Below are 12068 nucleotides of genomic sequence, written 5' to 3' on the forward strand. Positions count from 1 at the left end.
GAGGTCAGAGAGGAGAGGACAGTTCAGTAGGGCTGTGTAGACCATGAAAATGGGCATTTAAAAATGGAATTGTATTCTAAGTGAAATGGAATGGCATTGGAGTAGGGGGGTAATTGACTTGAAAAGTATGTTTAAAAGATCATACTCCTTGATGGAGAGTGGATTGTAGGGTGATACTAATGAAGGCAAGGAGAAGTGGTTGCATTTGGGATTTATTTTGGAGTTCTGGATTTACTGATGGACTGGACGTGGGGATGGGAGGTTTGGGGAGCATGGTGAGAAAACGAGAGGAAGATGGTGGTAGACTGGGGGGAGAGTGGGTTTTAGGGGAGGAAATCAGATGGTTTTTCTGGGACTTGTTAAATTTGAGAAGCCTACTGGATATCCAGGGAGGCAGTTGAGTATTCATATCTAATGTTGAGGAGGAGAAATCAGGCCTGGAAACACATATCTGGGAGGCATCAGCATGAACACCGTATACTGAAGGAATTTGCATGGGGAAAGAAGAGAAGGTGGTCCAGAAATGAGCCCTGAAGCATTGCAACATTTAGAGACGTGAGGAGGGAAAGAAGTCAGCAGAGGTCCATGAGGCAGGAGGAAAGCCAAAACTACTGTGTTGTGGAAGCCAAGAAAAGAGTGAGTTTTAAGGAGGGATGTTAGCATTCACTTATATTAAATAAATAGTGCTGTCAGATCAGGTATGATGAGGACAGAGAAATGCCATTGGGTTTGGCAATATGGAAGGCATTGGTGACCCTAGATAGAGCAGTTTCACTGTTGTCATGGGGTTAAAAGCTGATTGGAGAGGGTCAAAGAATGATTGGAAGGTGAGGAATTAGAGACAATGGCTAGAGATGATTGTTTTTGAGAAGTTTTGCTGTGAAAGAGAGTCTAGAAATGGAATGATATCATGAGGGAAGAGACGGAGTCAAGGGAGTTTTTTTTTTTTTTTTCTTTTTGTGCTTTTTTAAAAATTGGGAAATATCAAAGTTTGTTTATGAGTTGACAGGAATGATCCAGTAGAGGGGAAAATTAATGATACAGGAAAGGGGGATTAATTGTGGAGATGTCTTTAGGGTGGTGCTGGTGGGATGGGATGAGGACATAAGTGGGGACATTGCGCTTTTCTAGGATCAGGGATGCGGTGGTATAACATGACCTCACATGCCCCTTTACACACAGCTCCTCTCTTCTGTCTCACCACATTCCTTTAGACCAAGTTGATTATCTTTCTTAATTACTAATTTTTTCTTCTGTGCTATATCTTATATGTTCTTTTGGATTTAATGTGTCCCATATAAGACTTAGCATGAGGCAGCTGGTGATATTTAACACCAGTTTTAATTTTTGTGCCAACAGGTGAAGCGAAAAATTTATTGCCATATCTTGGACCCAACAAAATGAGAGATTGTTTCTGCACCATAAATTTGGACCAGGAAGAAGTTTATCGTACCCAAGTTGTTGAAAAATCTTTAAGGTTTGTAAAAAATTGGTAAATTATCATTCATATGATATATATTGAATAAAAGTTTTTACACATTTTCCTGACTGTAATCATCAAGAAGACTTCCTTCATCTGAAACTTTTATTTTCCTTATAGATTCTGAGTTCATTTTTAGAGTTACAGAATCTCAGAGTTTGAAGGAACCTTAATGTTCATTGAGCTGGACTAAATGCCATACGCTTAGTTCCTCCCGACAATTATTTTTGACAAGTAGTCATATGGCATTTGCTTAATAATGTTCCAGTGACCAAGGAGTTCACTGCCTCCTAAAAGCAGCCTGTTAGGTCTTAGAAGTATTCTGACTCTTGAAAAGCTCTTACATTTAATGATTAATGTCTGTCAAAAGGAGAACCTACCATATGCCAAGAACTTGCTGGGTGCTATTTATTCATACATCCACAAGAACAAGATAGCCACAGTGCTTGCTTTCATGTGGCTTTTCATTGCCTCAAAATATGTCTTCCTCTTAATTGTTCCTAATTGTGTCCCTTGGATTTCTGGAGAACAAGTTTAAGCCATCATTCACGTGACACTCTTTCAAGTTTTTGAAAACAACTACCAATATACCTCAGTTTTTTCTCTAGGCTAAATTTGCCCACTCATTTGAACTTTTCTCAAAGTACATCATTATTTTATTTCTCTTGAGAATAAATTACCCCTTAACGTTTATAAAAGTCACTTAACTAAGTAGGGCATTGTAAGGGAATGAACTCTTACGTAGATTTGTCATTTTTTGGAAGTGTAATAGCACTGCGAGCGTATCATAGTAAATTATAATTCATAAAATTGAGATGTGCCACCTCTTCCCCGTAATAGTGTTTGTGGATATAATTCTAGTGCGGAGCTGTACAGGAAGGATGCAGTCTTGTTCAGAGACAAGACTTAAAATAAGGGAATGAAGAGTTGTTGGAATGAACGTATGGTGGATGAAATATTTAGTAATCCAAGGAGATTTGAAGTAGTATACTTCACATCTTTAAATCGTAAATCACCTATCCCTGTTGTATTAGAATTTGTTTTTATTTATATAAATGATGAAACTGAGTCACCAAAAGCCTGAATAATTTGTGCATGTAATAAAGGAAGTTAGAAGCAAAACTGGGATAGGGACCTGAAACTATTTAAATCTCAACTTGTTATTTAATGTATGTTGATTCCGTATCAAACAAAAATCAGTTATATACAAAACTAGTAATTTTCAATAAATTGAATATTTGTGGTAGTTTCTAGTATGTAATATAGCTTTGTAAATGAATAACTAAAATAAGCTTACTATTTTTCCAGAACTCTTGCCTGCCTTTCCAGATATTTGTGTGGGGGAAATGATAAAACCAAGTATTTTTATCCATCTTAAATTATTATGCTAGATGCATAGCAACTTGGAAGATATTTTAAGGCTAGCAGTGGTTACCTTAGGTCATTTCAGTATAATTAGACTACATGTTTCTTGGATTCTAGGTGCCTCCTAGCGTTCTTCCTTGTGGAATAGGGTGAAAGAATTTGTAGTATAAACCCTTGCTCACCTTGCTTTCATTTCAGTGTTTTCTACCCTAGTGAATGTTGTGATAAGCTGTTAAGTCAAAAGTCAGTAGATATCATTTAGATCTTTTATGGGTTCTGAATATTATAGTTTTTATAGGTAGTCTGGATATAGAATTTTTCATGGCAGGTAAGTAGGAGTCACATATGGAATCCATAGCTCCTAAATCTCTACCTCAAATCCTTTTCAGAAGTAGGTGGTCTATAAACAAATGGAGGAGCGACACTTCTTGTACCTAGTGCTTCTCTTCCCCACACCAGGAATTTCCTTAGGAGTGATATGCAGGATTATAGGTCAGTGATAACAGTAGAGTATTGCTTTATAAAAACTATATGTCTAGTTATTGCTTCTAACCAACGTTGTTGAAAACTTTTTTTTCAAATGGATTGATTAGTTAATTAATTTATAAAATAAAGATGTGGGCGCCCAGATGTGGGGATTAGATTGTTGAGATTGTGATGATACAGTGATACAGATGACTTAGTGAATAATTCTCATCTTGTTCTTATTTGGCTTTAGATTGTGTTTTAAAAATAATATTTGAGTGTGGATGTGTAATATATAAAGGAAATTCTCAATTGTATACAAAATGATGCAAGGGAGAAAAATACCTAAACCTGTCTTTACCTAATAGTTGTTTTTGTGTTGATTGCTATATTGAGACTAATTAGAAAGACTATTTTGACAGACCACCTTTTAAGTTTATTTTGGTTACGTTTGAAGTGAAAAATATATTGACAAAAGTTGACCGGGTATTATAACAACTAAAAAGCTAAGTCAACTGTTTTCTGGACAGGGTCAGAAATGACTTCTTTAAGAGTCATTTACTTTGCATTTTAGCTTCTCTTTAAGTTGTGACATCCTGAAGAGATTGCATTTTATGGTGACATTTTTAAAGTACCTTTTGTTCTTTAAACATTCTCAGGAAAGAGGTACTCTTGACAAAAGATGTTAACTAGAATTTCAGAAATTCATGTCTTCATAGGAGAATTTAAATATCAAAAGAGCATTCTTAAAATGAACTTAGAAAAATAAGCTGTTTCGTAGGAGAAACTCTTAGCAACTTGGGGGTAGACAAAGATTTCTTTACTTAGGGTGCCAAAAGCACCAATCATAAAAGAGGAAAACTGATAAACTGGATTTTATCAAAATCAGAGCCTTCTGCTCTTTGACACTGTCAAGAAAATGAAATGGCAAGCCACACCTAGGAGAAAATATTCTGACAAAGGACTTGCATCCAGAATTTATTAAAGCAAACAAACAAACAGACCAAAAACCCAGTAAGAAGACAGACAAACCTTTTAAAATATGTGGAGGAAACTCAAACAAATCGTTCCTAAAATAAGATATACAAATGGGCAACAAGCACAGGAGAAGATATTCAGCATCGTTAGTCATCAGGGAAATGCAGTTTAAAACCACTTCTGTCACTACACATTCTTGAACATAATGTGTCACGATAGATATCAGATCACTGGTTCCCGTGACAGTATGGAGTGAGTCATTGCACAGGGGAACTTTGTTCTTTATCTTGATTGGGGTAGAGATTACACGGGTGTATACATTTATCATGTCACATTCACTAGAATAGCTATTTTTTTTCAAAACAACTTTTTATTGAAGTATAGTTGATTTATAATGTTGTGGAGTAGCTGATTTTAAAAAGGCTTTCAGTAGCAAAAGTTAACAATGACGTGGAGCCGCTGGAGCACTTATCCCTTGCTCGTAGGCGTGCAAGATAGCACAGCCGCACTGGAGACAGTTTGACAGCTTCTCATAAATTAAAAGTTCACCTACCTTTTAACTCAGCAATTCTATTTTTAGTTACCTGTCCAAAAGAACTGAACACATAAAAGAGCTTTGTATAAAAATATTCATAGCTGCCTTATTTTTAATAGTCCAAACTGGAAACAACTCAAATGCCATCACTAGGAGCATGGATTGTGGAATATTCATAAATGGAGTATTACCCAGCACTTAAAACAAATGAACTAATGATATACACAGCAAGATGGAACAGATATCATAGACGTTAAGCTGAGTGAAAGAAGCTGGACACAAGTGTACATACTATTTGATTCCATTTATATGAAATCCTACACCAGATCTTTAGTGCTAGAAATCAGATCACTGGTTGCCTGTGACAGGTATGATGGAGTAACTGCAGAGAAACAAGAGGGAACTTTGTGAGGAGTTGCAATGTTACTATATCTTGATTGGGATGGGCACTCTACAGGTTTATAAATTAATCAAAAGTCATTAACCTCTGTACTTTAAATTAGATTTTATTTTATATAGTTTATACCTCAGTAAAGTTGATTAAAAATAACCTATTTTAATTTTTTAAAGTATGTTTTAAAATAACATTTTACGTAGCATTATTCATTTTAGGTGTTATGTATTATTGTGATTTACATATTTTTGAGATGATGATGGTGTGAATGACACTGTCCTCAGCTCTCATTTGTGTCCACTTCAGGTGAGCATGACCCCAGGCAGTTACTGGATCTTCTGTCCACAGGACTCCAGAAAATCTGTTTGTTCAGAGCCCAGCCTGGCAATCGAGGTCCTTTCAGAGTTCAGCTTGGTTTGTACAGGGTTTAGCTGAAACTTAGCATAGAGAATTATTTTGGAACTCTTGAAGCTTTTCTTTATGGTGTTTAATCTGTAATTTTAATTTATTTTATTGAAAATATTATAGGAGGACACTGTTGAATTTAAATTTAATGAGCTTTCCCCCTTTTCTCTTTAGCCCGTTTTTCAGTGAAGAATTTTACTTTGAGATTCCAAGAACTTTCCAGTATTTGTCTTTCTATGTTTATGATAAGAATGTTTTACAAAGAGACCTTCGTATAGGTATGTACTATTCATAATTGTCTTTTAATCACAACATTCGTGTTTATATTCATTCTTTCTCTAAGTATAAAGTGTTGAAAACAACAGAATAATATATTCTCAACTTTCTAATCCTTTCCTGTAGACTTCATGTTCATTTGTGGATCTGATTTTTAATTTGAATGCTCAGCTTGGGTGACACTTCCTCAGGGAAGTGACATAACCAATCTCCCCCTAGTCATGGCACCATATGTTTCCATAGTACCTGGTGGGTCCCTTTCTGTAGTATTCATTATAGTTGTTCATCAGTTTGTTTGTTTTTTAGGTGTATCAGAGTCTATTTGTCTACTTCTTTTATGTTATTAGTAAAGCTTGATCCTGGGTAGAACTCTGATTTATATGAATCTGATTTGACAAATCAGTTTGTTGTTTAATGTCTAGGTGCTCTAGTTGAATGTATATGATATTTACGAAGGCAGAGACTGTCACTGCCCGAGTGCCTTATATTTAGTAAATGCTCTGTAAATATTGTTGAATGGTTCAAAGAATGTTTTTTACAAAGATCACAGTATTTGATCCCCACCAAAGAACATCTGTTTTTGAAGTTCTTCTAACAGAAGTAATAATTCGGTTTAATCTAGTCATATTCTTCTCTCTGGCTATATTGGTGACCGGTAACTGTTTCTTAAGTAATCGTCTGAGGTATGATCTGTAGGCATCGACTAGGACAAAACTAACTGGCCACATATTGTCACGTTCATGGTCTTTGCACTACTATCTTTGAATAACAGGTAGAGGTCTGTAATTTACATGCATTACTCTCCCTTTTTAGTGTCCTGAATTTCATCATCTCCATCTCTCCTTTCCCATTTGAAACATGCTCATCTCCTACAGTTCAAATGATTACGCTTTATTTGGCTTTGACCTCTTAACTACCGTCTAAATTGTTTCTGCTTTTGCTATTGAATTCCTTAACAAATAGTCTATATCCTTCTGCTTCCTACTTATTTCTTTTTAAATCGCTGTAATCTGACTTCATTTTTCTGACAAACTTGTTTTTGAAGTTTGCCAAAAATCATTTTAGAGCAGATAAAATAACCTTTTAAAAACAATAATACTTTCTCTTAATTGTAAAATTATTACATGTTCTAAGGGATTGGTAATGACTCTGCATAAGAACAGTTATAGTTAATAATTTGTGTATTTCTTCCCATTCTTTATTTCACACATTTATATTATTACATTGTACTATTTATTCAAGTTTTTTTTCCTTTTTCATTTAATATCATCTAATGATCCTTTTCCCATGTCATTAAATATTTTTCACAAGTAATTTTTAAAATATCCTTTCTATAGGAATGTATTATCTTAACTACTCTTTTCGTGGTAGAGATTTATGTTTCCAGATTTTTGTTACTCTAAATGGTGTTGCTATGAACATCCTTCTGCATAAATTTTTGCATGTCTTTTTTTCTAGGATAAATTCCTAGAGGTGAAAATACTGAGCCAAAGCGTTTGAATATTTTTAAGGTTTTTTCTATATATATTTTTCCATTGGCTCCCGGAAATATTGTACTAATTTACATTCCCCCAAACATGACATGGGCGTAATCATTTCACCATACCCTGGTCATTCTTGGATATTATCATTGAAAAATTTTTTTTTCCAGTTTGATAGTGAAAGAAATATTTCATTTTAACTTGTATTTTCTGATTATTAGTGAACTTGAGGAATTTTTTCATGTGTTTATTGGTCTTTTACATTTTTCTTCTATGAATTAGTTGTTAATTCTTTTGCTTATTTTTCTTTTGGATGGAATTTTATCTTTTATTTATTCTTATGCATCCATATTTGATAAATATGTTAACTTCTGTCAGCTATATACATAACAAATACTTTGTCACAAAAGGCATTTTCATAGTTTTCAATCCTCGTCTGCCTCTATGTCACATTAGACTCTTTGGATTGCTTATTCAACTTGTTGAAAGCCAAGGAAAAGGCAATTTAATGACATTGTATTTTCCTAGTTGTCTTCCTTCTGACTTCTTTACTTATATGTAGACTTTTCTCTGTGTAGCAAACCCTTAATTATGGATCACCCCTGAGGTTCCATCCTTAATTTAATTAAACAGACATTTACAAACACTTGTCTATGTGGCATACAAAAGATGGGGATATTAAGGTGAATAAGATTCAAGTTGCTCCCAGGTTTTCAGGCTGATTTATACTCTAATCCTAATATATTTAATAGGGTCTGTGCTGGAGGTAGGAACAAAGTACTTGGGAGCACAGAGTAAAGAAGAGTTAATTATGTTTGGTGGAGGATTAACAGAGACTACCTAGGTAGGAAAAGGAAGACGTTTCAAGATAATAGGGATTAGCAGAAGCAGAGAAGAAAAAGTGGATCATGTTTGTGGTGTATCTGCTGGAAAATGTAAATCACTTAGGCCAAGGGTGGTAGAAGATGAATCTGGGAATATGATTTGGACCAAGTTGTGGTGGACCCTTAAAGCTGTGTTAAGGAATTTGGACTTTATCCTGTAGACAGTAGTGTTGAGCCTTTTAAGAATGAGGAACCTTTTAAAAATCATATATAACTGCATATACGAATATAGTTTTGTAGTTTAACAACTTCCTGTGGTGTAAACAATAACTTTCAAACTACAAACTCAGAGTCTATAGGTTACGTATTTAAAGTGTGTATACATATATACACATATATATAACTATATATACACATATTTTTAAAGTATATGAACATCTACTTTAAATATGTCATCTGTAGCAGCAGTCCCCAGTCTTTTTGGCACCAGGGACCAGTTTCATGGAAGACAGGTTTTCCATGGACCTGGGGAGGGGTACGGTTTTGGGATGATTCAAGCACATTACATTTATTGTGCACTTTATTTCTATTATTATTATGTTGTAATATATAAGGAAATAATTATACAACTCACCATAATGCAGAATCAGTGGGAGCCCTGAGCTTGTTTTCACTTGCCACTCACCGACAGGGTTTCGATATGAGTCTGCAAGCAGTTGATTTATTATGGTCTCTGTGCAGTCAAACCTCTCTGCTAATGATAGTCTGTATTTGCAGCCGCTCCCCAGTGCTAGCATCACCGCCTCAGCTCCACCTCAGATCATCAGGCATTAGATTCTCATAAGGAGAGTGCAACCTACATCTGTCGCTTGTGTAGTTCACAGTAGGGTTCATGCTCCTATGAGAATCTAATGCCACTAATCTGACAGGAGGTGGAGCTCAGGCAGTAATGTGAGCGATGGGGAGCGGCTGTAAATACAGATGAAGTGTTGCTCGCTTGCCTGCCACTTACCTCCTGCTGTGCAGCCGGGTTCCTAACAGTATGGGTCCGTGGCCTGGGGGTTGGGGACCCCTGATCTATAGTTTATGCTTTAGAATGGAGAGAGGTTAAAGGCAGGGAGGCCATCAAGAAGGCTATTATCAAATGAGATGAGTAGGGTAGTGGCAGTGGAAATGCAAATGAGGGAATGTACTTCACAGGAGTAGCTTTAAATAGGATTTAGGTACTAAGAAGATAAAGAGGATATAAGAAGGGAAAGAGTTAAAAATGGTCTTGTTTCTGTGGTTGTCTTTAACTGAGATACAGAGCATTCAGGATGGGAAAGGGAGATGATGACTTTGATGTCAAACAAGTTAAACTTGCATTACCTGGGGAGTATCGTGGTGGACATGTTGGTTGACTGTTGGAAATACAGATCTGAAGCTCAGAGAAGAAATCTGGATTTGATGTGGAGGTATGGATTTGAGAGTCATTAGCACTGAGTGATACTTGAAGCCTCCACTGGAATGAATGAAATTGCCCTGGGAGCATTTAAGGAGGGTTGCAGGGAAAATGAGGCTTTAGTGAAGATTGATTAAATGTATCAGGAAGTTGGAAGAGAGAGAGAAGAGATGAATATCTCAGAAGGCAGGGAGATCTTTTAATGGCAAGACTAGAGAGAGGTAGAGTAGGATAAAGATTGGATAGAGGCTGTTGGTGATTATTAATGACCCTTGAGAGAGTGTGTATCTTTGATTGACTAAACATTTTAAGAAAATGTTTTGTAATTTTCATTACCTATTTACAAGTAGTCATTATATAGTATTTCTTGGAAAAGCCTTTAGTTGAGGTTTATAATTATGATTTCCAAAAGTTGCCCTTGTTTTGTTTTTTTTATTTGTTTTTAAAGTAAAAATCAGTCCTTTGAGGAGTGGTATCAGAAGGCCATAACTTGGTGTGGGAACTGTTAAAAAAAAGTTTATTCTTATTAAGGAATAAAATTTCTACATTTAGTAGAAATTGTTTTTCCTTTTACAGATAGGAATTATTATTATTAAAGTAAACACAGTTCGTACATAGCCTTTAATTTAAAGTTGGAAAATAATCTTGATATTTTCACTTATAAATTTTTACATTTTTTTTACTTTAACGTATTTTTCTTTTGTCATTAACTCATAAAGTTAGGCGGCACTTTGTTTTTTTTAAATTTTGAGCTACTGGAAATTGAGTTCCCTCAATTATTTTATAACTGAGTTGTCCAATTGTGGGCTAAACAGTGCCATAGCATTTTCTGGGAATGAAATTTGAGCTAGGGTTGAGAGAGCCACCTTTTAAACTTAAGAAGATCTAAGAATGTGTACTTGTTGAATAGCTTTAAAAGCCTGTTTTTTGTTATTTTTTTTAAATGAAAGCTGCTTTATTTATTTTTGGCTGTGTTGGGTCTTCGTTTCTGTGCGAGGGCTTTCTCTAGTTGCGGCGAGCGGGGGCCACTCTTCATCGCGGTGCGTGGGCCTCTCACTATCGCAGCCTCTCTTGTTGCGGAGCACAGGCTCCAAACTGCGCAGGCTCAGCAGTTGTGGTTCACGGGCCTAGTTGCTCAGCGGCATGTGGGATCCTCCCAGACCAGGGCTCGAACCTGTGTCCCCTGCATTGGCAGGCAGATTCTCAACCACTGCGCCACCAGGGAAGCCCAGCCTGTTTGTTTTTTATTTTTAATTGTATAATATAATAATATATGGATATTTTCCTTTTTGTAAAAAAAATTTTAATTATAGTATTACAGACAATTAATTTTGGCCACTGACCCCCCCCTCCCAGTCCCCTTCCTGGAAGTAATAACTGTTATTAATATGGGGCATAGTTTTTCATATTAGGAATCCTTATATGCCAGGAACAGTTAGTATGAAAACTTGATTATAGATTAATTGAAAACTTGAAACATAGGAACCAAGCTGCAAAAAGATAGAATATTATAAAATTAAGGCTTTAAAAGTCTTTTACTGTGTGATTTATTGTCCTAAGTTATAGTGTCTTCTTCCCTTAAAAAAGGAGAAAAAGAGAAGAGAAAAACTTCATGTAAGAATAAAATTCCATTTCCAGTGAGGATCCTAATAATATTAAAACATATATATTTAACCTTCTAATGTGTATTTTCTAGTTATTTTAGTTTTCAGAGGGATCTAGGCTTAAGCAGTTAAACCATGGTTATCTTAGTAGACTGGTTAACTTGTTTTTCTTTCCCCATGGTTTAGAATGTTATAAGAGAATTTCAGTAGGATATTAGAGACCTGAATTCCTTTCATGACTCTATCACTAACTGCCTTTGTGACCTTAAATAAGTCACTCTACCTTCTTAGGCCTTGTTCACCTATGAAATAAGGTTGGGTTTAAGATAGCGAAGGTATTTCTTAAACCCTTTGAATTGTAATTTCTCCTGGCATTTAGCTCTTAAGTCAAACCTACTGTTTAAAAATTGCTTATGACTACACTTTTGTGTCTGCTTGCATAGGGACTGTATCAGTTATCTATTGCTACATAACAAATCACACCCCAGTACTCAGTGGCTTAATTTAGCAATCATATATTTGCTCATGATTCTGCAGGTTGTCAATTTGGGCCAAGCTCATCTGGGTGGTTCTTCTGGTGGTCTCACCTGGGGTCACTAATGTGCAGTTACCTGAAAAATTGACTGGGCTGAATGATCTGACCCATATGTCTGATGGCTGGTGCTGTCCATTATCTGAGCCTTCCACTCCACACGGTATTGAGGTTGCAAGAGGGTAAGCCCTACTGCAGGTGCTTATTAAGACTACTTGCATTACATTTGCTGATGTCCCATTGGCAAAAGTAAGTGGCATGACCAAACCCAGAGTCAGTGCTGGAGGG

At 35.8% G+C, this 12068-nt stretch overlaps 1 protein-coding gene across 3 annotated transcripts in view; it reads left to right on the forward strand.

Moving 5' to 3' along the window:
• RASA2 (RAS p21 protein activator 2) overlaps positions 1-12068 on the forward strand; it is a 116922-nt gene that overhangs the window by 22248 nt on the left and 82606 nt on the right. For 2 of the 3 annotated variants that reach the window (XM_027091750.1, XM_027091751.1), the window contains exons 2-3: positions 1360-1477; positions 5797-5900. In XM_027091750.1, coding sequence (XP_026947551.1) covers positions 1360-1477; positions 5797-5900 — 222 coding nt within the window. Of the gene's footprint in view, positions 1-1359; positions 1478-5612; positions 5632-5796; positions 5901-12068 lie in introns of those variants that run through there. The other variant, XM_027091753.1, reaches the window with a different exon arrangement.

Source organism: Aethalodelphis obliquidens, unplaced genomic scaffold (genome assembly GCF_003676395.1).
Source record: "Aethalodelphis obliquidens isolate GAN/ISIS:26980383/991018 unplaced genomic scaffold, ASM367639v1 scaffold72, whole genome shotgun sequence".
Classification (NCBI taxonomy): Eukaryota; Metazoa; Chordata; class Mammalia; order Artiodactyla; family Delphinidae; genus Aethalodelphis; species Aethalodelphis obliquidens.